General features: G+C 47.9%; 1 protein-coding gene across 12 annotated transcripts in view; it reads left to right on the forward strand.

Annotated features, from left to right (window-relative positions):
• LOC146203930 (protein spitz-like) overlaps positions 1–26194 on the forward strand; it is a 147563-nt gene extending 121369 nt beyond the window's left edge. For all 12 annotated transcript variants that reach the window (XM_084588994.1, XM_084589001.1, XM_084588996.1 and 9 more), the window contains 5 exons: positions 13898–14069; positions 14639–14700; positions 17115–17220; positions 18539–18647; positions 20941–26194. In XM_084588994.1, the coding sequence (XP_084445120.1) occupies positions 13898–14069; positions 14639–14700; positions 17115–17220; positions 18539–18647; positions 20941–21000 (509 nt within the window). In that variant the 3' untranslated portion in view covers positions 21001–26194. The remainder of the gene's footprint in view (positions 1–13897; positions 14070–14638; positions 14701–17114; positions 17221–18538; positions 18648–20940) is intronic.
• Positions 26195–26669: the final 475 nt, after the last annotated feature.

The raw sequence follows: 26669 nt of genomic DNA on the forward strand, positions 1-26669 counted from the left end.
CATATCGTGGTTTGTCTGTGTTTACTCGCAATATTATTCTCTGCGGTGGTGCGTGGCCTGCTCCAACTGCGCGTTTTTGGCTTCGCTGGAACGCCTTACGGTCGCCCGCGAGACGGGAGAGCTGGGGTTGAAGGGAAAGGACGCGTCGCTGCAAATGTAGTGACGAGCTGGTTTCTATGACGCCCCTCCACATCGTCGCGAGCTGCTTCGTCTGGTTGACACGCGTCCTATACGCAGCTGGCCGCACCCGCCGTGTGGTCGTATTTCGATTTCCGCTCACCTCGAATCGCCGGCGTTGCGTACGTTTACGTAGCAGTGGTAACTAATTGTTTCTTGGGCCTGTTTTTATCCCCAATTGTGGTTTCTGGTGTTCGTCATCATCGATGCGAGAGGTCCCAGTATAATCGACTTAAGAGCGACTACAGAGCACTTTTTTTTTTCTTTTCTGAAGTGCACAAGCAGTGCATCGCCCTTCATCCTAAACCACTTCCTTGCACCTGATTCGTTAATTCCACTGAGAAAGACGCGGAGCATTTTAAGTAGTTTCTTTTTGTTATTTGTTTTTTAGACTTCGTTTATTTATGTTTGCAACTCATACGAACCCGGAATTTTGCACTCTACAGGGTGCACAACTTTGAAGTCGTTCATCTTGGGGCTGTTTATACTTTCTACTGCTTATGGAAATCTACTCATCATTGCAGTCATGTGCTGTCATGAAGTTTTCATCCTGAATCATCAAATGTCAGTTTCTGGCGCTCGTAATTGGCCGGCAACCCCCTTGCGCCAATAAATACCATTAATCACGATCAGTACGGAACGTCACGCTTTCGGCAGTGGGTTCTGTTCCCGTCGGGTGAAACGTCACGACTCGCGCGCATTCAGGAATCTGCACGGCGTCCCGTTGGCGTGCAGTTCCGTCTAGTTCTGCCGTGACTGAATGAGTGAATGAATAAACTTTATTGAATGAAGACAAAAACAAAAGTAACGGAATCCACTTCTTTTGCCCTCATCACGTGCCGCGGTTAACACTGCATTGGCGACGAATCTTCGGAACGGATATAGCGATGAGGGGCCGTTGAACGCAAACATTTTAGGGCGGTTACTTCGCTCGCTCCTGGGAATCAGTTCGGTCGGAGCTCAGACATCTTTGAGGCAGCCTTTCGATGACACGATCCGCGGCAGACGAAGACGGCGCTTACCCCGGCGAGACTGCCGCCACTATAGGGCTCGTGATTCGCGGTCGCGCGCGCCATGGCCTTCCCGGCGAGGTCCGCAATTTCACGGACGTCGGGTTGCGGGAGTGCCGGTGGGCTGTGACGCCGCTCACCTTCCGTTTCGGGTCGCCGTTCGGAATTTTTAAATGCAGCCTCGTTGGCTCGTCTAGCGAGGCACAAATCAAACGGGCGGTGAGAGCCAGGTTGCGAGCCTTGAGACCAAGGGCAACTGTAGGCCCAAGACCCGTCTTTTCGCGGCACACGTTTCGTCCCCGTCCTCGAAGGCCTTGGTTTCTTCTGGGTCGCTTGTGCCTCAGCTGATCGGTCAGAGGTCTCATCTCAGGTCTATGTGGAATCGCGTTTTATTGTTATTATTATTTTGATCGATCGCGTCTATGGCGAATAGGAAGCTTTGTAACCGCTGCAGTTACTATTCGTTTTATCTCGGCAGTTTTAGTTAATTTCCATTTTTTTTTTTTTTTTTTTTTTTGCAATTTGGCGCTATTCGAGGCAATTCTAACTTTGCATCTGTTCCAACGTGGAGCTGTTTCTCTTTATACGTTCGCTGTCACCGGTGTTGATAGATTTTGTTTATTTCTATCTTCCGCGTCGCCCCTGTTGCACAGCACGCTTTTGTAAGGTATGTAGCCTGCGCCCCGGAGGATCAAGTCATCTGCCACTTTTACTATTTCCGTTGCTCGCGTTCTTACATATTTGCAATGTATGCATGTCCACCTTTACCGGTTTCCTGCTCTATGGTATTGTAGGATGTGCAGCAGCGCGACGGTAGCCCTTTCTGTGCTCCTGTGCGACAAAAAGGAACTAACCTGAGAAAAGGTCACCTCTATAAGCAGAAGCTAACCAAGGTGTTGACCTTCCTGCAAATTTGATCCTCCCGAAGGCGCAAAAACACGGAAAGGAGGCAGTCACCCACGCTAATTAAAGGTTTTGGGCGGCTGTACGCTGCATTCCGTTGAAGAAACATGGGGTAGGTGACGGCGACTTTTAAATCCAGCCCGGCTAGCCAAGAAGCGTGCAAGGCTCGGTGTGGTAGTAGTGTGGTCTGGGGGCGAGCGTTGGGCCTCTAACGGAAGGCGAAAGTAGGGAAACTAGCATTTGCTATCACCCGGCGAAACACGTTTTCATGGGCGAACGTGCAGGGTGGGTTGTGGGGATTTACCAGGCTTAATGCGCGCGTTCACGATTACCGGGGTCCTGGCCACAAATGCCTGGACGGGCCAGGGAAAACACGCCGCGGCTGCGCAGCAGCTGGTCATTACGGTCTCCTCCGTAATGTTCTCTCTGTGTCTGCAGATGGTGCACGCTGTAATGACACGCCTCTTGGGCTTTGCTAGTTTGCCGTGCGTAATTTTGTCCCGTAATCCCTTCCTGGTATGCATGCTGCACGTGATTGTCTTCGCATCGCGAGCAACGCTAAAGTGCGAGCGCGGGGGTTAGTCCATTATTAGGCCGGGGGAGACCTGTAAGTAAGTTGCCTTCGCTTATGGGACGTTACGCAGAATCTTTATAAGACCTCGCCTTGGCGATTCGACCACCAAACTCGCGCCGAAGGTCGAATAGGGGCGCTTTGTTTTTGCGGCGAGACTGTAAGGACGGCGTCGAGGTAAACGGAAGCTTGCGTGCGCGGCGGCGGCGGCGGCGCCAGTCGCCTCGGTGTCAGTCGGGACGTTGTCGGCTGCGAAGTGCATCTCTCGTCTTGCAGTTTTCCGCTCGCGCGCGGTCGTTTTCGGCATTGGCTCGGCCGCGTCGTGAGCGGCGAGCTAGCCACACATAATTCGTCGCGTGGAGCAGCTAACTGTGCACAAACCGCTCGACAACCGGCCCCGCCTATCCTTCCCCGTTGCCTTTCGTCGGGATTGCGGCTTTCTTTTTTTTTTTTTTTTTTTTCCCTTCCTTTTGGGGTAGGGAATCCTGGCTGCGTAGTGCATGGGCCATGCTTTTTAGATTTGCTGGTTAGTGCTCGGTGACTGTCTAGCCGCGCTTGCATGCACACGCTCGCGTGCTTCCTCCTCTTGAGCTTTCCTTTCTTGCACCGGTGCCTTTCGTCCTCTCCCATCTTTCTCCGCGAGAGGAGACCATCTGCCTAGGCGGCGTGCGCCATGTGCTGCGGCGTCGCCGTGTGCCAAAGTTGCGCGGCGCGTGCCGCGTCTTTGATATGAGGGGGAAGGGGAGTGGGGAGGTTGATGGCAGCCCTCCCCGCCCTCCTCCTTTTGCTAGCGCACTCTTTGGAGGGATGGGCGGGCTTCATTTTGTCCCCGGCTCTCCCTCTCAGACCGCGACCCGCTATGGGCCCGCCGTTGCAATCGCCTCCAAGGCTCCTGGTATTTTTTTTTTTTCTTTGTCGAGGCCTCTGTTTCGTATACCGTTTTCCATTTTGCTCCGTATCTCATTGTGCCGAGCATTTCGCGCTGTGGTACTTTCCCGATGTTCATAGCCGGCATTTTCACCCGTTGTTTTCCCGATGTGCGTTCGCGCATGTTTCGATTTCCGCATTGGTTCCCTTGCGAGTTGAGGCAGGGCACTTTTCGTGTTCGCATTGTTGGTACCCGCGTCGTACGTAAACAGTTACACATGAACAATCCATATTTTCGACAGTAAGCGAAGCAAGAGGTATTATGCCACCTTTTGTACATTCTGAAATTTTCCTAACAAATTTTTGTTCAGCATTTTTTTATAGGGCTTAAGTAAATATTATAACACATCTTGATATTTCTTACGCCAGGGTTGGTTGAAGTTGGCATATATCATTTTTTTTTTTTTTTCACCGTGTAATTTCACTCATAATGGTGCCCAGGGTAACGGGACTGGAAATCTGAAAATTTTCGAAATTCAACTTTAATTGCATCAACTATGCATACAAGCGGACTGTAATCATTGTGGTTTTTTGTTATTGTTAATTACTCCGTTATTACGGACGACTCACCTTATGGGCAGTTTTGCTCGCGAACTAGTCTCCAATTTAATGGGCACGACTGTACTCCCGTTCGGTGTCGCTGTACCAGCATTCAAGCGCTCTTTATACTCTCTTGCCGCGCTTGGTGTCTGTATACCTTTTTTTTTTTTTTTTTTACTTCGCCTTACGCCGCGGTTAGCGCTTAATGTCGACATATCTGAGCCTTTGTTCGCTCTAATCGCATGCGCGCCGCGAGTTCCTTTTCGATCATGCGTCGTCCTACCTGCGTCAGCCTACCGAGTAGCGCCGTTTACAAGGTACCCAGAAAAACATGCATAACCGCCCACCGAGTGATTAGTTTCCGCGCAGTTAAGGGCAGCACCTGGTGACGTCAGTGCGACCTTCCTGCGTCACCTGTGAGGCTTCTCCGTAACTCGGCCTCGACGGCGAGAAGGCAGTCGCTTCACAAAGGCGCCGGGAGCCGTGGCCCCGGCGGTCTCCGGCTTTATTTTACGGCCCGTGAAATGCGCGCGCTGTTTGCTGACTTCTCCCCCATCCCGTCTTGGGTGATGTACGGCCCTACTTACGGTCCCCACGCAGTGCCGGGATGTAGTGGCGATGCACCGCGCTCAATCCCAATGCATATTTTTCTCCGAGGCCCGGTGCACCCACTGTTACATCTTGGGTGCGAATTTTTATGGGCGGAAGACGAACCGCTCACTGGTTTGTTGCGAGCGCCTTGTGACTTCCCGGTTCGTCGTGCCTATGCCCCCCCCCCCCCCCCCCCTGTTTTTGTCGGGAAGTGTGAGGAGGGGGGGGGGGGGGGGGTCGCGGTCCCCCTTTGGCGACGTTTCCCGCTTCGTTTGCGTACATGCCAGACCGTGTCCATCTGAAAGGGCATTGTACAGCGTGCGCCGTTCCCTCGTCCGTTTTTGCGAGCGGCCAACACGTGTCACGACGGTGCTTCTAGCAGGTTGCGCACACGCACGCGGTGATGCACACCTTTGAGAGGGCTTTTCAAAACCGCCTTGTTGTCAATGTTTACGATCGGGGTTTCTTCCCTGCCGCTTCCGAAGCGACTCCGCGTGAGGCACGCGCCGCCGCTCGTGTTTGTTCTGTGTGGCTCACGGTTCTCGTCGTCAGTTAGCGCGAGCACCCCCCTCCCCTCCCCCCCTTATCGCGTGTGCGCCCTCGTTTCACAGTCACGGCGTTCCTTCGATCTCAGTTTTCGGGCCGCGCTGCTCGGAATTGCATGCTCGCTGTTCCCGTTCGCCCCCGGCGTGAGGGGGGCTACTTAGCTATGCACCCCTTTTCTTTCCAACCCTACTCCGGCTTTTGTATGCCAGGTCCACTTTCGCCTCCTTTTAGGCTGCCGTCACCGACTGTGGGCTTCCTCGCCGTGCACGCTGCTTCTCCCCTCCTTGGGAGCTATTTGCCTATAACGGCCTCGTCCCTGGATGTCGATGCGTGTGACTGATTCGACGCGGCCTTTCGATGCGTATCTCTTGACGGTGCCGCCGAGCAAGTGCGATCTCTCGCTTGTGTTTGTTCGGTTACCTTAGCTTGCCTATTGCGTATCGGCCCGCCGTTGCCTCTTTTTGTGCCTGCCTACGCCAGTGCCATTGTTCAATCCGATCGCCATCGCGTGTATTTATTTTGTTCGTTTTCCGTCCCGATGCTAGTCACACTTGTTGTTTATGGGTGTACTCAAAGTACGGTGTTCGTGGAGTGACAGAAAGGGCGCACTTTGGCTCAGGTGCATCCGCACCACTGTCGCCTGACGTTGCCGATAGTTGTTTTATTATTCGGTCGATTAAAAAGATGACAAAAGAAACGCGCCTGCTTCTGCTACCACATTCGTTATGCATTGCACTAAATCGGCAGGTTCCACCACGCTCAGTGCGCATGCTGTCTCTACCTGCGGGCGCCATAATGACGCTAGTCCTCACTCCTGTTTATCGTCAAGACAGGCGCCAAGCCAAGGCGCGTTGCTGTTGCTCTTTCAAGAGTAGAAGTTACGAATATTTGATGTTCCGCTGTACTACAGCTGACAGCAAAGACCCTTGATTCAAAGTTCTTATGGTCCAAATTTCACGATTCCGTCGGGAAAAAGGAAAGGCCTTTCGTGCGGCGCTTCCAGCCCTGATTTCCACGTAGGCGGTGCAGCGACGTGCGTTGTTTGCGCGGGTGCCTGAAGTGGTCCTCAGCCGGATGCACAAAGTATCGTAAAGTAGCCGAACGCATTGAAAAGCTAAATGCATAGGTTAACCATGTGCAAGCTCAGTTCGATCCCAGCGCTTCAAAAAAATACCGCTTCGTTTCTGCCGCTTTTTTTTTTCTTCCTGCAAGCGTACACTTCTTGAGTTTGAAAGGCTTTGGACCCTCACAGTCGACGCTCTCCATCAGCTGCCGTGATTGCGCGGAAAGTCTTGCGATGGATTTCCATCTAAGTCAGCCAGGCTTGGACGCCGTTTCCAGGTTGGACCCCGTCGCCTACTTTGTGAATCTTCAAGAAAAACAATTTTTGCGCATTGTCAGAAGGAAACCAGGTGCGTGAGTAGTAGGTAGTAGGTAGCGCATTTGTCTGTCTAGGTGGTTGTCGAAACGCCTCCTCTCTGGGCTGTCGCTTCCACCGCGCTAGCAAAATGTGCGCACAACAGCACAGCGAGCAGTGTGGCGGTGCCCAGGGAGCTCTCTCGTTGCAGAAGTCAATAAATAGGTCGGCTGAAATATCAGTGTCGAGAACGGTGTTTCGAACAATATATGAATATCTCCTAATTCTCGGATGAAATGAATACTTTTATGTAAAGGAGGCTTTAATTTTTCTTTTCAAATTTGGCACTTCGAGCAGCTCTCTCCGCTTTGCCATCGCGGCGTAATTTCGCTTTGACGCTGTTGGTTGCGCACGCTTGCCTTAGTGCTGCAATGAAATTTCACACCGCCCTTAAGCGCCTCATTGGTCGGCATTGCCGATGCGCGTGGGGAGCCCCCATCAGGGGTTGTTGAATCAAGTGTTAGGACACGTGCCACCGCCCTGCTAGGCGCGCACGAGCGTACTTTGAGACGCCTGAGGCTTCTCAGTGGCCGCTGCTGTCGGTACCTGGAACGGTGGTGATCACGTCTGCGCTGTCGACTTGCGAAGGGTCAAACCGCGTCAAAATGACTACTGACACTCTTGGCACAAGCGGACGCAGGCGGCATTCGCGACGAGCCATGCAGGAGCGACCCCACAGGTTCCGCGGGGACCGCCCGCAACGGAGCAGCCATGCACTCGGGAGGATAACAGCAGTCCTTGTGCATAACAAACAGGGTCTGAAGGTCACCCTGATTTTTTTTTTTTTTCTGTTTACATATGCTTCCTTAACCATCGTGGCAACGCTGCCTGTGAACGTAACATCGTGAGGGCAAATGCACTACGTGATATCGGACAAGGCTTGCAGTTGCTACATTCGTAGCGACTGCCAAGTAGAAATGTGCATAGAGTGCAAAAAAAAAAAAATCATTAGGCGCTTCGTAAAAGGGGCCCCTGGAGCAGATTGCCTGTTTCAAAATGGGCTGCTTTGCGTTCAAGCCATGCCTAGAAAGTCAGCGCAGCTGCTCCAAAAGGCGCTTTTAGGAGCACGGAAAATTGCTTTAAATCCCGATTTCACGGTAGCAACACTGTGAACCTTAATCTAGGTTCCTCTTTTTAAAGAAAACTAGATTAGCTCCGAGGGATTCAGCTTAGAAAGCTGCCAGTGTACACCGTGTTGAATAGTCTGATGTTTTTCGCGGCGCCTTTTTTTTTTTTCTCCTGATTCTGTTGTGATTGGGGAGCGCCATTGCAGTGTGAATGTCGTGTTCCTCGGCGTTTGAGCACGTGTCGTGAAGTACTCCCCCCCCCCCCCCCCACACACACACACACACACATTCACTCGAACACACGCACCTAGTGGGTTACCGTACGACAAGCTAGATGGGAGGGGGGTGGCACTCGCTTCCTTCTTGCTCATGAAACGAGAGCCTGACGCCAGACTGCATCCCGGCGACCGGTGCTGCCAGCGGTCCATTCGTATCGCCTTGTGCCCATCTTCGTGCCGTTGCACAAGGGCCGATTCAAAGGGGAAGTCGCTTTCCGATTCATTCCCACTTCCGAAAAGGCTAACAGACGCGTCCGCGACTACGGACTGGTGTTGCGCACTCTAAAACGACAGTCTAAATGGATTCCTAACGAGGAGTGATTGCTCCCGTTTCTTCGTCCCCGTCTTCCTTACCTTTTGCGCTAACTACGCACGCGTGCGCTGTGGGTGCGCGAAGTGACGACGGTTCAAGGCCAGGCTGTCCCCCCTCTCCCTTTTCGCCTCTTCAGTCTTTCCCGCCTTTGAAGCGGCGTTGCGACGGCCCGCGTTCCCTCCCCGTTCGAGGACGGGCTGAAGCCCGGAGTTCATGTTTCTGCCGTTTTTTTTTCTTTTTGTTAACCGGGTGTCATCGTCGCAGTCTGCTTCCTCTCCCCGCTACGCTGCTGTGCTCCCTGCTCGATTTTTCTCTCCCCCGCGCCTCCTTGCTTTCTGCTGAGTCTGGGGCGAGATTTCCTGTTTTCTTTTTTCGTTTGTTTGTTTCCGTGAGCTCCCTCCGTTTCGTCGTTTTTGGTGCGGGAAGCCAAAGAAAAATGAAGCTAGCCGAGTGGAAAGTCAAAGAAAGAAGAAAGGAAGGGGGGGGGGGGGGGGGTAGTAGGCCCCAGCGCACCGATTGTCGCCTCGTCGCGCGTTCAAGTGTCGTAGTCTGCTGCTGCTGTCGCCGAGCAGCACCTGGCGAATGTGTGCTCTTTCGTGCGTAGTTTCTTCTCCCTCCCTTCTCCGTGTTCCCCGCCTCCTGCTTAGCGGCCGATCGCCGGCGCGCTCCACCGAGCCGGCTTTTTTGTGCTCGCGTGCGGCCGCCGTTTTAGATAGAGGCTACTCAAAGCTGGCCGTTTTTCTTTCTATTTAGAACGGAAACGGAGAACTCTGCGCTTTAGCTCTTCTGGACCTTGCTTTCCGACTGAAGCTCTCAGCCATCCAGGCGGCGTTGCCAACAACCTCTGAAGAAAGGAAAACCATTAATGCTCTTCGCTTGTGCAGTCTCCACTTTACTCGCAGCAGTCTTGGTTCGTCTGCCTTGCGGTGAGCCCATCATAGCGGTTTCTTAAGTTACTGCCCGTGTTATGGCTCTGTGTATTCACTCCATCATTTACTGTCGTGCACGCCGTTTATTTCCTCTCATTTTGGTCGGGTGGTGATGTCCTCTTGCCGAAAAAGGGGGAAACAAAACAAACAAACAAACAAAATAACGTGGTTTACGACGTGGGGCGATGTGAGCGGGGGGGATTCCACAATCTGCCGTGTCATGTGACCCAGCCACTCGATGGGTCTCGACTAAGTTTGAGCCAGGAGTGAAAGAATGGCAGCTCGCTTGTTTTTTGGTCTTCACTGAGAGTTGAAACGTTTGTTGATTTGTCGCTGGGCGGGGCGGACAGTGTGCGGTTGTGCATATCGTTCGGTTTTCAGTTTATAACTCTATTGAAGTTCTCAGCAGCGCGATGTCGACGGCCGTTTCACCGAGTGGGGTTTGCCCGCTACCGCGAGGGAGCTGGAACAGGGAGTTACACCTTTGAAACGAAGTCGTGCTCTGAGTGTAACCCAGAGCACGCACGACTCCGTTTCAAAGGTGTACCCGCTTACTTTGTTGGCTGAAGAAATGGCGATGCACTCTGCCTGGCGAATACTGCCTGGAAAATTCGTATCGGGCAATCTTTCGATTGTATCGTTCTTCATAAAGCCGAGCTCTCCGAGGGAGAAGGCAGCCTCGCGCCTTTGGCCAAGATTAACCGAAACGCTTGCGTTCTCTCTCCGGCTAATACCCCCTGGGAAGCTAGATAACAAAAAATGGCAAAAAGAAACGATGGGAGGCGGAGGGGGGAGTCGTAGCATCGAGAAGAAAGCGCAGCGGGCCAGCGCGGAGGGAGAGGCGGTGCGTTGAGTGGTGCCGTCCTCATCGGTGCGTGCCCTGTGCTCGCCAGATGTTTCCCGGCTGTTTGGGCGAAGGGCGCGCGCCAGGCGCGCGCCAGTCTTCGCCCTTCGAGGCCGTGCTTCCCTTGGCTGTCTTTTTTATTTTTTCTTTATTCCACTGCGCATTCGACTGCGCGCGCAAGTCTTTCCTTGCAGTTGGGTTATATTATTTCCCCTCGGTCGGCCCGTTTTTGCGTGAACTCTCTTCTTTTCTTCGCCTGACTGGCTTTTGAAAACTGCGCGTCTGTGGCTCGGGAGGGTAAAGGAAGTCTCTTCCCTCTCTACCCCCGGGAGTGACAGGTGGACGGTCGCCCAAGGACCTGGACGAAATGGCCATTTTCTCGATGGCAGCTCATTTCGTTTGCCGGAGCGCTTCTTTTGTTGCGACCGAGCCAGTTAGCGGAAAAATTAATTTGCGACAGAAGGAAGGAATCAAGTGGCTATGGTCGACGGGAAAGTGTTGCCTATTCAAGTTGCGTAATGCGTGTGGCAGACAGTCTCGTCCTCGCGGTTGCGGCGAAAGGGACACTCAAGAGTGGTCGTTCTGGTGGTGTTCCTACTGTCATTTTCAGCGAAAGAAGTTCATTGCGGGATATGCTGCGTGCGGCTTCGTTTTGCACGCCTGTACGGCAGTGTTATATTGTATATACGTTTTATGCGGGGGGGTACAGAGCAATTTACTCATGGCGCAAGAGAAATGCAAATGTAACTTGTAGTAAATGGTGCCGAAGTTTGAGGCCAAGTATAAATGATGCCGCGGTTGCCGATAAAGTATGTGCTTATAATGGGATTTGGAGCAGTAATCGTCTTTTTTTTTTTTTCATGATAGTATCTGGGTGTTGGTTACTCGGTGTGGCTTACGGTGATAACTCGAGGCTCTCTAGTTGCAAGCAAAGATATGCCGTGATGCAATAAGCCATAAACCATAGTTCTCGCGGTCATGGTCATTTCTGCTTCGCGTGTTCCCAACTGGCTCGCTGTCCTTGTTTGGGCGCTCTCCCTTGGCGGCAGCGACCTTAGGCGGGCTGCTCGTACGCAGCAGACCGTTCAGGTGTTGTGTCCCGAGTCCTGGTCACCCTTGCTTTCATACGCTTCGCCGCGCGGGCGTTGCGGCCATCGAGAAGGGCCCGTCGCAAAGAAGAGGGCGCCCTTCTTGCTTTCGAGAGGTTGGAAGGGGGGGGGGGGGGCAGACCTCTGGCGTCTGTGGCTTCGGGGCGCACTTCGGTGGCAGCTGTGCTCGGCTGATTGACTCTGTTCTCGTGGACGACGCGTGGCACGCGTCCGGCCGGCCGTCCGCGTGGCGCGTGCCCCTCTTCCACACCGCCTCTGAGACGGAGCGGGGGGGGGGGGGGGGGGATTTTAGTCCCCCCCCTTTTTTTTTTAAAGAGACCCTCCGCCGCCGCCGCCGCCTGGACGGCCGCACAAGGGCCCAGCTGTCGGCCCTGGGGGGTAGCGAACGTCCGGACGGACCGCGCTCCTCCTCCTTCGTGGTCGGCCGAGCACGCACGTCCTCTGCTGCTATCCAGGTGTTCACCAGGAGTCGGTGGACGACAGCCGCTGCTCCGGCTCCCACTTTTGCCGGGCGAAACGGTTTTTTTTTTTTTCGGTTTTTTTTTTTTTTTTTTTTTTTTTTTTTTTTTTTTTTTTTTTTCGCTAGCTGGCCGTGCATTGTTTAGGCCAGAGAACTCTCGGGTCGGTGTTGCCGGCCGTGCGTCGCAAGTGTCGTCGCGCTGGGCCGAAATCAGCTTGCCAGTTTCCCCTGTATCGCGCCTGGCGGAAGTGGTAGCGAGAGCGCAGTTAAGTCTTTCGAAGACAGCTCCTCTGTGATCGAAAGGGACGCATGTGTCGTTATCAATAACAAGGGATGCTTTCATTCAGTGCACATGAGGCGAGGTTTCGGAAGCTGAGCACCAAGTGCGAGCCGTAGGCGTCTTCGACTCGTGCGTTAAGGCATTGCCGGAGTTTCACCATGACCCAGCAGCTGAAGCGCTTTTTCATAGTGCGTGGAGTGTGCGACTTAAAGAAAAAACAGCGCTTCCAGTCCGTCACTCACCTGTGGCAGGCTTCTCGTTTGTCGGTGGTTCTCGCAGCCCTCGCCAGGGGGTAAGATCGCCGCGCTGGTCACGGTCCGGTGCCGTCTCCTCCTCGTCTGCCTCATTGTTCCCCTTCTCCGCCGGATCTCAGCGCGACCGGCGGCCAGAGGACGCACCGAATCGCGCAAAATGTGGCGCCTTCTGATCCGAACGACCGAGAGGGATTTTAATGGGTGATGTGCCGGTCGTAGAGGGTGCCGAACATGCTCGCGCGTTGCGGGCCGCATGTCGCCTCCATCTGCGACAGCGGAGGATGCGGCAGTCGTCAAAGCCATCTAGGTGGCTTTGCAGTCGTGCGCGCAATGTTCTGCGACGCGAGTACGAATTCATAAGCATTGCATGTTTGCCTCTTTTGTTTGTCTGAGACCACCTTCGCTGGCATGACTGTGAACGAAAAGTGTCTGATGCACGCGCCCGGTTGCGGCAGTGTCGCGGTTCGGTGGCTGGCTACCCATGCTCGGCGCCACTACCGCCGCTGTGGGAGAGAGGGGGGACCGCTAGTGTGTTTCGTGCGCGTTGAGGGGAAGAAAGGAGCGTGCACAAAAGGGAAGTCTGTGTCGAAGCCAGGGCACTGTCCTGTATTAGGCGTTGTTAACAAGAGGGGAGGATGGCGTTGTGCCATGGCTTCCCCTCTTTCCTGTCGTGCCGTAAACCAGCTACGCGCCGACCCGTAGACCACCGCGCGACACCCCGGCGCAGTTGTTAATGGCCATAATGAGTGAAAGCGGCTGCAGGGAGAATGGCATTGGGCCCGCGCCGGATTGTTCGACGCGCTTGCTGTCGGCTGGAAACTGAAGGAAACGTCATTTGCTTCGTTTGCGTCGGTAATTGATTACGAGCCCTCCGCTGCGGCGTCCCCCATAGCCCATGTCGCTTTGGAATGTTAAACCCCATATACCATGCCGAAACCAACAGTCTCGATAAAGCTTGTTTTCTTCCTCAGCATCTGCTGCTTTCTCTAGACGAAGCAAACCTTGCATGCAACATTGCATCAGATAATTGTGTATGTTAGAGTGAAAGCTTTTCACCATTGGCGAACTTTACTGTCTAAAGGCGTATTCAGTGTCTCAGATCATTTTCATTGCATTTAGGTCCATTCTCTCTCCAGCTTTTTTTTTTTTTTCCCTCAAATTGTGTTCATCGATTTGTACGTTTTGCCGATTTCTTGTGCCCTGAACTGAACTCGAGAACTCGTCTCTGGCATCAGAACATTAGAAAGTATATGATGGAAGGCTTGGTGCAGTGGGGAGGGTGGGATATTGTGATAAAAGTCACCTCTTTGGTTTGAGTTCATTGTACCAGTTTAGTTAACAGCATGGCCGATCAGTTAAGTGGACTTCAGGTCTTGCTTTTGCATACATGGCGGCAGTGACATGCACTGTCAGTGCCATTGTTCTATTCAACATTCAAGTAGTACATGTGAGGGTTGATGGTGTCACCTGCATTGGTTTCCTTTTGGAACACAGCCAAATACTAATGATGTATTAAGCAGTTTGTTTTGCAATGTAGAGCAGTAATTTTAATTTTGGTCTCTCTTCCAAAGATCAATTCATGCGACAAATGGCTTAAGAATTTATGCAAAATTGAGGGGGCAGACTTCAGTAGCCCAAGATTGCGGCTGAAAGAATGACCTTGCCTTTGTTATTGCTGCAGATGGTTGCTCATCACGGTCGACGCCCAAGCCACGGCCCCCGCAGTCGACGGTGCGGCCCAACATTACATTCCAGACGTACACATGTCCCGAGACATATGCCAAGTGGTACTGCCTCAATGGTGCCACATGCTTCTCCATCAAGATTGGCGAGTCCATCCTCTACAATTGCGAGTGAGTGCGATTTTCTCCTTCAGTTCAACCGTTTTTTCATTTTTTTTTTTTTTGCACTGCCATTTATCTCATTGCACACTATATTGCCATATGATGTCAAGTTATGGAATTTCACCTCAACACTTGCATCTCAGTTGCATTGTTTTTATGTCACTAATTCAGCTTAATGGCTTAGAGTTTGCCATTGCAGTTTGTGAACCAAGTATAGACTGCTCTTCGTTCTTTTTCTCTTGTTGGTGTGAGCACGTGGAAGTGTGCTTGAGAGCTTTTGTATGCAATGCTGGATGTTCCAGTCACCATTCTCAGAAATTTCTAACATGAGAGCGTTTGAAATATGTTTTTTTTTAGAAAAACACTTGGCTCTGCAGGATGCCAGTTACTCGAAAAGGCACCTTAACTAGCTGAATAACAGGTTTACTATTTAACATTGTAATTTCAAATAACCCCACAAAGTGGGAGTGGTAGCTCTCTATTGTTGCTCTGAATGTTTATTTCTTCATTCTTGTTACTTTCTAGTTACAGTGAAGCTAAATGGCCTTGAAATATTCTCTCCCCCTTGTGTTCAACAGGTGTGCAGATGGATATATGGGGCAACGATGCGAGTTCAAGGACCTTGATGGAACTTACCTGCGTGAGTATTGTTCTACGCTTCATGACATTTTACATGTCAAAATGAATTTGTGATGTTATGTCAGTGACTGCCCTCACCACAGTCTCATTACTCAATTCTGTTTTGTCATTTCTTTTTTCTGTACTCACCCAAAGTGGGCATGTTAGCTGTATTTGGTAGATGTGTTAGCAATTGCTGTTCAAGATTATATTTTTCTCCTCTTCTGTTAGCATGTTTAGACTTCACCTGTAGTTACGTAATGCACATACATTTAGTCTTTCTGCAGCAAGTAATAAGTTTGTTCTTACTCACTTGGCCTTTTGCACGAGGAATCTGTGTATGGGCAAAAACCCTAACAACACACATTGGAACCAATCTGAATAGCGTTGCTCCACATTGCTCCCATAGGAAGCACATGGGAAGTGGCCATAGTTTTTTGCTAGGCTGCCTTCCAGTCCCTTTCAGCATGATGGCACCACATCCTCGCACAAAGTGTGGATTGCACTTAAAATGGGATATTGTGATGCTCAAGAATGTTCCAGCTGCGTTGGGAGAATTTGAAAGCTAGCCCTCAGGCTGCTTGCGTTGATTGGTTGTTGTGACTTGGGCCTGGCAAGCTTTATAAAATAAGTGTCTTCTTAAAGGGACACTTTTGAGAGTACACCATTTCATAACTTTGTTATTGCTTGCCCGGCAGCAAAAGATGCGTTTATTGCTGTGATAATTTGATTCGAAGTTCTAATTTTTTTTTTTTTTTTTTTTTTTTTTCACGCCACTGTGATTCAAACTCAGTGTCCCCCTGTGGCGCCATAGGGGCAAAATTATGCAAACCATGGCGTAAATGCAGACTTAGGAATTGCTGGCATGCAGCGAGCGGTGCATTCTAGCAGCAGCCGAAATTTGAGCTGATGCTGGCCGGGGCTGCTGCTTCATTTGCGCCAGCCATAGGTCCTGTTTCCGAGCTCAGTAGTAGAGACCTCACTCTGAATGCCAGTCTGCACTTCAGAACGTGCAATGCTTATTAGGGTTGAGCCGGATTGATTAGCAGGATATTATGAATGTCTGAGCACCGATTAGGCAGAAGTATTGGCAGCAAGTGAAGGTATTGGTGCCGCCACTAGCATTGCCGAGTCTTTTGAATAAAGACTGCTACGAACGAACGTGTATCAAGGGGTGAGCCATGCATTATGCAAAAAAAATTGAAACAGAACACAGGGCCTTTTTGTGAAATTTCTTCTGTTTCTTTTGCTGTTGTTTTTCTTAATACGATCCAACCAAGCTGCCCATTGTTCAACACCTTAAGTGGCTCACTGGGAAGTTGCCAAGATAGCTGCTTCAAGGGTGCATGTGAAGCTAATGAAGCTAAAGTATGTGTTATGCCGCGAACTGATGTGCCAGACAGGTCTGTGTGTGGCTACAGTTACGAGCATAGTGAAACCACAATAGAACTGTAAACATTTGGAGATTCGAATATTCTGAGATACCTCTGAAAATCAGTGCCTAACAGCCATCCACAATATGTCTGTGAAAAAGCGCAGTTAGGCAACATATTATTAATAATTAGAATCATTTCTGCACTCTGTGTGTTGTAGGCTTCGAAATGCTGAGGTTCAAGTCCAGCTAGGTGCGGCTATTTTCTTTTCTATTTTTTTTTTCTTTTTCTTAAATACCCATGGTAGGTATTCTAAAACTTACAGCTCGCAGCTCATTTTCCAGCCTTCCTTTTCTTCCCCAGCAACCAAGTCCGGCTAGTAAGACGGGACCAACCTGTACGATAGCTGCACTCAGTTTTGTGCAGGTTCATCCCATATACGATATATACTCAGTTGTGTATAAATTTCATACCAGATTTTCAAGTATGGAAGTGCTTGCCGAGGCATGAGTTTCATTCAAGAGGAGCTTGGACTTGTCTTACGGCTCCGTGCTTGTAAACTGAGGCGCTTCAAAAAACAAAGAAAAAAAAACACGGGCATGCAAAATGCTTTGTGGTGATTGTTGCGAAGCACCGAAATCGGAACACACTAAAACAGAACTGGCTTCCTCGAGTGGCATCAAGTGCAGATTTTCTTTGCCTTCCAATATTTAGGCTGTCTTTGTGCCATCTTTGCGTTGAAAAAGTGTGCAGGCAGTTTCAAAACAAAGCTTACTTCACAATTGACATGTAACTGTAATTCACATTTGTCAGCCTCTGAGATCCTTTGGGCATCAGAGGTACTCGTGCTTGCGACAATTTGCTGCGGTGGCAGTACCTGTACTTTAGTTCTCACTCTTTTCTACTTTATAAGAGCTTTGCTTTCAGTAAGAATGGCATTTTTTGTGATTAGCAGCAGGTAGCCAACTTCATTTCTTCTTCAGTATCCCTTAAAGCATATTAAAGGTCAAGGAGGCTGTGCCTGTGATTGCTTATAACCTTCCATATCTTCATTTCTGTGCAGCCACAAGGCAGCGGGTGCTGATCGAGACGGCAAGCATCGCAGGTGGCGTCACAATGGCAGTCATACTTGTCTTTATAGTCTGCATCACCGTGTACTTGTACTATCAGTAAGTGAAAAAACCTTACTCTTTGCATGTATTAGTGGTGTGTTACTTAAACACTGAGTGTGTACTTGTTGAAGGCCTCTGTTCTATCCACAGGTTTGTACTCCATAAGTTGCCTGCAGCAGCACAAAAGTTAAGAATGATATGGACTAATCAGGATGATGCTCACAATAAAATTGTGTTGCTCCACGGTTTTACACTATGGTCGACAGGCGCCATCCTGGCTGGGCCAGGCTGCCCTTGACTTTCGAAGTGCTGCAAGCAACTTGTGAAACAAGAGTACAGAGCATATCTATGCCTTGTGCAACATTGATGAGTTGTTGCAGTGGCAGCAGTAACTGGTTCGTGAAATATTTTTTCAGGTGCATGCTTTGAGTATAGTATGCAGCAGTTGCCATCTGCGGTTGTTATTCTTGGAGTGTCATCATTGCGCTTGATTTCTGCCGGATGAAATCAAAGTGCCAAGCAGCTTCAGATTCATAGTGTCAAATCGTTTTTGTCTGTTTTGTCTATTCCAATGTGGAGGGCTTCCTGGCTTCCTTTTGGGAAGACCAGCTATGCTAGTTTAGCTGCAAAGGCCGAGGACGGTTTCAGGAGGACATAGTTTAGCAGGATGCCATAGTGTGACAACAGTTGCCATTGCTAGTATTCATACATTCGCTCTTGTCTTTTTCAGTTTGCAAAACAAATCCACCAAATGCAGAGTACACTTGTGTAACAAATGCTTCCCTCCAAAAGTAAATTTCGACTCTGAGTAAGCAGCTCATCAGAGTTGGTGTATTAGAGCAACTGCTGTATTAAAACTGCCCTAATGCTTGCTTTGGGACTGTACTTTGGCTTTAGCTTAAGCTGCATGCTAGCTTTAACAAGTAAGATGGTGTTAAAGGATAAGCAAGCTTGAATAGTTTTGTACATTTTACACCTTACATACTCATATTGCGGTAGAAATACAGCTTAGGCTTTACATAGTAAATTATGTCTAGTTAAAAAACATTGAGTCATACAAGAATGCATTGGTACTACTAATGTTGAACTTTCAGCCACTAGTAGGTTACCATGTTTACAAAAAAAGTTTTTTGTCTGACTAATGTTGTTTCTCTTGCCTCCTCACCCCATTCCTTCCCTCTCCCCATTACACACTTTATTTCTTGTCTCATTTCTCTCGGCACAAAATATATCTATGCCGGCCCAGGTTCACATACTGACCTGTATTGAGCTATAAGCATACTCTTAAATACTGCATTGCACATGTGTTGCCCTGTGCTTGTTTTTGGCCTTCACTGTTTCTCTGCAACTGATCTTTCTGTTTTTTTTCTTGCAGGCGTAGGAAAGACAAGACCTACTTCGATGTTCCAGATGAGCCGAAGCTCTTTTTCTGTGACAGGAAAAAGACAACTAATCAACTGCCACATCCCGTCCTTAGGCAGAGTGTGAGTTCAGGTTACACATATATTGCATAGCTGACAATGTGCATTAGATATCACTTCAACTAAATTAAGAATGCAAAAATTATTTTTTCAAGTTAATGAAATGCTCTTTCAGCTCTGTCAAATGATAAACATGATGGAAGGGTGCACATTCACCCCTTTATTTAGGTGTGGCTTTTCATTTCTGTGTGTATTGTCTCTCTTTTTCGAGTGGGCTGCCTGACTTCTCTGACAAAATGAGCCTTGGCTGCAGCGCTGGAATTGGACTAACTCAAAAACGATATTTGTGATAATTTATCTTTCAAAAGACACTGAAAAGAATCCTGACTTGCTTTCGGCATTTTGTAAAGATGTGCTGAAAACAAGTCTGTCACCTGCTCATTGCTTGTGTTGTTGACATTGATTATTTTTTCTAATATTTTACCTTTTGGGGCTTAAAATGGGGGTAGGAATAATGAGCCAGCAACATGTGCCATTTAGCGTGTGAGTAGAGCGATTTTTTTTAGCTCAGTCAGAGGCAATATTTGTGACGGATATCCTTCCATTGTTATATGTATAAACTTGCGACTGCCACACAGTACAGATATATTATGCGAAGGCAATGGTTATGTTGTGTTGAAGGGCCCTGAAGCACTCGTTGAGTTTGGCAAGGTAACACATTCAGCAGATAGGGTGCTTCTGTATGAACAATCGAGTTACAGATTCCAAGGTATGTGGTGCTCGCAAGAAGTGCATGGTAAACTCTTTCTCGTCTTTGACAGCAGCCGCCCCTTTCAGTTAAGTAGCTGCCATGTGCTGCTACTATATATGACTGCCCACGCACACCTGCCGTCTGTAATTTTCATGTGTTTGCAAGAAACTTGTACAGTAGTAGTCATTGGGGATGAGCAGTGATCAAAAGGGCTCTTAATTTTGATGCAACCTTTTACGGTTCCTTCTCAGATTGACAAACCAAAGGTTGATATGAGCAGCAGCGGCTTAGTAGCCTTTCTCATTCTTTAATACCGACAGTTTTGGCAAAGAGCTGTTACCAGCTTGGTTTGTCTTCATGGTTTTGTTTGCTTAATTTCGACATTTCCCACTTTTATATATATAATGATGAGGAGAAGAGAGTTGCCAGTGGTAAGAGAAAGACATGCACAGCCTCCAGAAAGCACAAGTTGTTAGGGAAGGGACAAGAAGCTTGTTTCCTGCATGTCAGCTGGTGTTAGGCCAAGGGCACAATCAGCTGACGTTAATCTGACAAGCCACCAACTTGCTAAGTGCTTAATGCTGCACAGGAAAGTACAGTGATTTTCTATCCCTCTCGTAATGCATTTAGGGCAGAACTAGAATAGTTAGGGAAGTCTGATTGTTACACAGATGGGCAACTTCAAGGCGTTTCTTGCGGCTGAAAAAGTAGTGTTTCAGGACCCTTCAAAAGAGCAACTCTCGTAGTTTTTCGAGATTCCCATATTGTAATAAAACTATATTGCCAATAAAAGAAATAACATGTCACACAGATTGCATGAAGTTCGTACACAGCAAACTAAGAGCTAAATGGCAGGCTGCTTGGGAAAGTGAAGCAAAGAAGAAGATTCACTCTGTAAAGCCCATATAAGGAGAATGGCAATCATGTCAACATCAGAAACAATTTATTGAGGTAACCTTATGTCGCCTACGCACAGGTCACACACACACATAGCCCATAACTTCCTGCTATCAAAAAAAAAAAAACCTGTATGTGAAATTTGCAGTGATGAGCTCACAATTAATCACATTTTAATCTCATGCTCACAACTTGAGGAATATAGTATTTTACAAAGACCACATTCTGTTTCATTCTGCATTGCTTTTAGGCGAACAAGCACTCGTCGATTTTTCTCATATATGCACATTTCTGAAGAAAGCCAGTGTTTTAAATCAGATATGACTATCGTAACTCTAGGCACATGACAGATCGTCTGACCTGGTGTTTGGCGCATGATAGCCGCAGTTGCTTATGCACCATTAAACCCCATATAACTAACTGATCATTTGTAAGGCTAGAGGCATGCTTGGGATTTTTCATTCACAATGCCACTGCCGATGTCAGATTTTCGGTTTTATGCCTGTCGTGTTAACAAAAATTGGTGAACCTCAAAGTTGCCCTTGAAGTATCTGGTCTCAGCTTTCTGCTATCATCTGCTTTTCTTGTGTTCTTGGGGATGGCGTTTCTATCACACTGCAGTACATCCCATTAAAAATGGAATACCAGTACTCTTTAGAGCTCTGTCAAGGTGCCAAATTGACCATTCCTGCAACCCTGTACTTTCAGGACCTGGAGCGAGGCAGAGGGGTTCACATGTGTGACGATAGCCGGCGTTCCAGCAGCTAGGAATGCACTGGTGTCCACCCTGCTAGCTGCATGCTACTGCTGCTCCTGTCTGCGGCAGTGTTTGTCACTCTGCCAGTCTTCCGTCCTGTTCCAAAAGGATGGCGTACGCTGGACCCTTCTCCTGCCTAACAACCCCTCCCTCTTCCCCCACCTTGGAGACGAGGACATTGCTGCTCTGCTACCCTTATTTAAGCTTGCGAAGACAAGACTCATCTGGACTGTGCTGGCTACTCCAGAAAGGTCATCTGGGCTGTGGCAGTGGAAAGAGCATGGTGTGTTGTTTTGTGGGTTTTTGTGGTTTTGTGTGGAACTGAGGGAACTCCCCAGTGTGTTTTGCGCGCAGGCCTGATTTAATTAATCCCCATTGTTGCGGAGCGCGACTGTTGCTGTGGGGCGTTCGGCAGCCATGCCTCCTTGCCTTTCCCTCCTCACCCTGCCTGCTTTGCTGCTCGCTGCATCCGGACGACCTGCACTGTCATTACAAAGTGCTTGTTGTAGATTTCCAAAGACAGTGCTGTTTAATCTTGTTCCATTATAATGTATACATCGCATTTTGATAACATTCCCGGGGCTGCCACTGCTGCAGAGAAGCACCAGCTTCAATGGGCTTGACCGGGCGTGAAACACGCTGGACTTTTTTTTTCTTTTTTTTTTTTTTTTTTCTTGGCCTGTTTGTTTTCTCCTGTGGGTTTACTTTTGTAACTGCCAACCTCCCCATTTGACACTAGGATGTCATCCCTTCCATGTCTCACTCCTTGTTTCTTTACCCTGTTTTGTTCTTTCTCTTGGCGAAAGAGAAAACTTTGTTGTGTTTTTTGCCACTCCCTCATGCTGCATGGGATTGTGAGCCCCGAGGACAGCATCGCTGTGATGCCTGTCTTCCCTAGGGCACTTGTGTTTGCTGCCACCGTGTTGATAATAGTGTGGCATTGTGGATTCCACTCGGGAACTTTTCTGGCAAACGTCATGTTGATGGTGTGTGCATGTGTGTGTGTAGATAGTGTATATAATAATGTGCAACCTTTATCGGAAAAAGAAAAGGCAAAAAAAAAGTGCTATGTTTCCTCGTTGGCTCGTCGTCTGTTGTATGGCCAGTTTTTTTTTTTTTTTTTTTTTTTTTTTTTTTGCCTCACTCTCGTCACTGCGGTAAGCCAGCATTGTTGAGAATGGACGGCTTTGGATGAGAATGCATTGAAGAATAACTTCATGTGCCTGTGCATGGCAAGATTTTTTTTTTTTCACAGCTGTAGGCTGTAAGCGGGTGTTAAGCCCTGCCTTTCACGGATCTTGCGGGTCTTGCACCTCTAACACTGCCCAGTGCACCAAGTCAGAGCAGGAGTTTTATGAATCTTGTTTTTTGAAATGAAAATTTATATCAAGACTAGGTTGGAGACGTTGGTCACTGTGCTTCAGGCGCATTGAGAAATGTAATGTCCACCCTAAGGGAGGAAATGTGTGTTGTGTGTACCATAGTATGCGTCTATGCTGAGTGCACAAAAGTACTTCTCACTCGTTAGTCAGCAGGTGGGCTATTTTGGCAATGTTGCACTTCACATGCGGGGGAGGTTAATTTTGGAATGTTATAGTTGATGCAGTGAGGACTGCGTGGCTGACTTAAAGTGGTTAGGTTTCTTGCCAGCACTCTGAACTGCTGCACAAAATGTAGTTAACAAGAGATTCTATCTTTCTGTAACCTTGAGCAGTCTGCACGCTTGGCTAACGTGTGCCACGTGCATTCCTGATGAGTGTACTGGGCAGTATAGCTGTACTGATACTTTTTGGTTTCTGCTGTTGATCTGTTTGTGGGCCTTTGTGACTTCTGATCATGTCTCCTGGCTAGTAAAGAATAGAAGGCATGACTAAATGTGCCATGCATTAGAGAAGGAGCAGTTAATTTATGTGCCTTCTTGTCGATATTACCGCCTTGCAGAATTTATTATTTTAAGCAATGAAACCTCCTTTACAAATCTCTGATGTGACATCACACTACTAAGTTTAGTGCTCATCAGCCAGACGGGTACAGTTAGCGAGCGCTGTGTAACGAGACTAGAATTTCTTGACTAGTGGCCCCTTTTCAATCACTTATTGCTTATCAGCTGGTTTATCACTCATGCATTAGCACCAAATGCCTAGTTTAATGCACCTTAAGGAACTGACTTCATTAGAGCTTGTGCTGATTTGTGACTGACCCTTTGTCTCTAGTGTTGTTTAGCAGGGAAATTTTCAGCGGCCATGTGAGCGATGAAACTTCGGGACGTGAGCAGAATCTGTTTTGGTGTCCACGAAATTGTGGCCGGGGCTTCTTCGGTGTTATACAGCCCTTTTAGGTGCTTTCAGCCTCCCAGCACTGCACCTCCCACTCTTTCAGCGGCCTCTTGTTTCCTGTTGAGGTGCGAGAATTGTACAGCCTTATGAGTGTGACCAGTTGCTATATTATTGTGGTTGCGACTATTTGTGCATTTTAAGGGCAGGTGCACCATTCAGAGCGAATCTCTACTGCCTGTTCTTCCAGTTCCTATTGTGGTTAGGCCCTTGATTTTTTTCCCCTTGTATTTAAGTGGTTTACCACAGCTTGTTGACGAAGCCACGAGGCAAACGTAAAAGTGCTTTCTTCTTTTTCTTTTTCTTTCTTTGGTTTGTTAACATGTCGAACATTTTGATAAACGAGATTGGATACGGTAATGCATTTTAGAGGTTTTCAGAGTGTGGGTGCTTCGATGGTAAAATGCATTTATCGGAGGCTTTGAATCTCGGCCACCTGCTTGGCCTCATTTGTTCGCTACCCAAGCACATGGTAGCTGTTGTGTTAGTTTTTCTTGTTTTTGCATGTGGTTGTTGCCGGTCGAGGCACGTTGCAAATTTGAGGCTGAAGCTTTTTTGACGAGAAAAAAAAAATGTAACTCTGCTGAAAGGAGAGTCACTTAATGCTGCTTCATGTGTGTCATCAAGTTTTTGATGTTATTTCACATGGCACTCTACAGCTTGGTGTATTTAAAAACATTGAACACTGTGGATTGTTATTCTCCCCAACGAATTTGTTTTTCTGGTTTTGTATTCAGATGTGTGTAAAACTAATGAACTGTAAAAGCATTGGGGGAGTGCTATGTGTCTTATGCCACAAGTTCTATTAGTAGTAGCAGGATTGTTTCAGTATGGGACAAATGGCTGTCTTTGGATAGCGCTAGAGGTGTGTAAATGAATGAGCTGCACGTAGAGTGTATTTAGTTGATGTGATGAATTGTTACAAAAGCATTTCTTGAAGGAGGGTTAGGTTTGCTGCTGTTGTGCTGCTTGACTCTGCTGTGTTTTAAGCAGTGATTGGCAATCACTTTGGCCCAGTACAGTGCAGGTTATGCAGAAAAATGTTCTCGATAGGATACCCATTGCAACTGTTTCTCACCAGTCACATATTAGCAGTTCACAAGAGTGTGTAGCTCTAGAATCGTGTATCTCAAAACAGTTACTGGTAGGCACCTGCTTCTATCACAGTAGTTGTGAAAATTGCCTGAGCTTTGTTGACGCTCAGTAGCAGAATGTGACTTCTGCAGCATTAAGCCTGAGTATGCTGTACCTTGCAGCAGTGGACAAAGCCAACCCCATTGAGCAATCCCATGGTTTTACCACTGTTATATCACCACAGAGGAAGGTAGTCACAAATTGGTTGGCTTGGAAAACTGCACGCACAAGGTAACCTGCAATAAGGAAACAAAAAGCACAACACCATCTGCCTCCCCTATTGAGAGCCCTGATTGGCAGGCATATAAGTACACAGCTGTATCTAGTCCTCCCTATTTATTAATGGTCTACTTCAAAAATGCCCTGCATGTTGGTATCGGGTAGCCGGATGGTTGGTGTGGTTTTTGTCTTTCTCCCTCTTGCTTGTTGCTGCTGTATTACTATGCTTTATCTGTTCACGTGACTGACAGTGGCACATTGAAAGTTGCCACCAGTTGACACACTATTTCTCTTTGTGGTATGGTTTCACATGCTGACTATAGCCAAAAACATGTCCTCTGTAATTGGTGATGCAAAAGGCTGAGTTGATTTGCTATCAAGGATCTAAATACCCTGACTTTTTGTGACTGATCACAGATGTGTTTTTTAACTTATTGTTTTATTGGGCTTATATTGTTTGGCTTTCTTTTATCAGTGCAACTGCAGTCACGTGAGCATTACTTTTGTGAACAGCTTTCCTCTAATTGGCTTCTTTCATGATGTATGAATATGCATTGCTGAAAAATCTACAGTATGATCAGTTGTATGCTTCCTGTGTCTTACTGATGTAGATGGACTAGCATATGACATTTACCTGATCTCTTCAAGCACTGTAGTTAGCTTCTGTGCAACTTTTCTCCAATGCACATGTGACTGTTGTGCCAGAAGAGGTGTGCCCAAACAGTTCCCAAATTGCTTATGCAGGTGGATTGTTAACTGCTTGCCTTCCATGCATGGCTTTCTTTTTTTAACTGCTTGCATTGTAATGAAGCCTGCACTGAGCATTATGTTGTCATTAATAATTGTCAAGGCAACCTCATTTTGTTGCTTTGATGCTTTGTTGCTGTATGGGCAAGGCCTTTTGATGACTTGTTGACAAGACAAATGAGAGATGTCTGTGCTACTCAGTAATGCATTTTTTTGTAAAGACTGCTGCCGAAACTTGTAGTATGTAATGAAAGTTTCTCTGAAGTTTTTTTACACATTGATATTTGCAAGAGTTTGTGTCTGGGTCTGTTTTTCTTTTTCTTTGTTTTTTTGTTTCCAAGTTCTGCGCTCTGCCATTGTTAACGTTACTGCTGGACCACAGTTAGGACTTTATTGCTAAAATTGTGGTATGGTCCATTTCAGTAGCAGTATTTGTGCAATTTCTGCAGCTTGTGTATCTCTAAATAATATAACAGCTCTCTTATAGTTACTCTTCTCAAGAATACAACACAGGTTGCCTGAGCCATGAAGTCCACTTATTTGTCTTGTCAGCATCATCTTTCTCTATGCCACACTCTCTGTAACTGCCTCATATAGAGGGTTCAAGACCAAAGCTGATATCGCGTCATCTAGGTGCATCGCATCTCGTTTATTTATGAGGAAAGAGAATACGAAACAAAATACTTGTGGAAGAGTAATGTAATGTAGATTTGTTGCATCGGGCACCCTGTGGTCCGAGGTCACAGAGAAAAATAAAGTCACTTGTAACAAACTCTGTGCGTTCTCAATGTGGTGTCCCTCTTACTGATTTTGAGCTGTTTTCTTGTGGTCTTCCAGCTCCTGCAGATGTGCTGCCACAGAAGGAACACAATGAAGGTATATGTCTTGAGACGTAAAGATGTCATTAGTGAAGCATAGTTGAATATTGTATTCTATACTATATGAAGAGTACATGACAGCTAGCCCTGGTCGGGGCAGGCATTTGTCCTGTAATAATTGCAAGCACAGTGGCCATACAGCTGCACATGCAACACAAAGTATTCGTTAGGGGCACTGAAGCAAGGTGAAAGCCTTTTCTGTTACTCTTCACACTCATTCGTTTTTTATTCTCATTTTTTTTTTGCTTCCTTTTTTACTTCCTACTACTTAATCTTGTAGTTTTTCTTTTTTTGCCCTCCCATTATTTTTTTCTCTTACTCTTGACTGGCGGTTATCTATGTTGTAACGCAGTGACAAGGCCTGACATT

This window comes from Amblyomma maculatum, chromosome 1 (assembly GCF_055883805.1).
Source record: "Amblyomma maculatum isolate TAMU_Amacu chromosome 1, ASM5588380v1, whole genome shotgun sequence".
Classification (NCBI taxonomy): Eukaryota; Metazoa; Arthropoda; class Arachnida; order Ixodida; family Ixodidae; genus Amblyomma; species Amblyomma maculatum.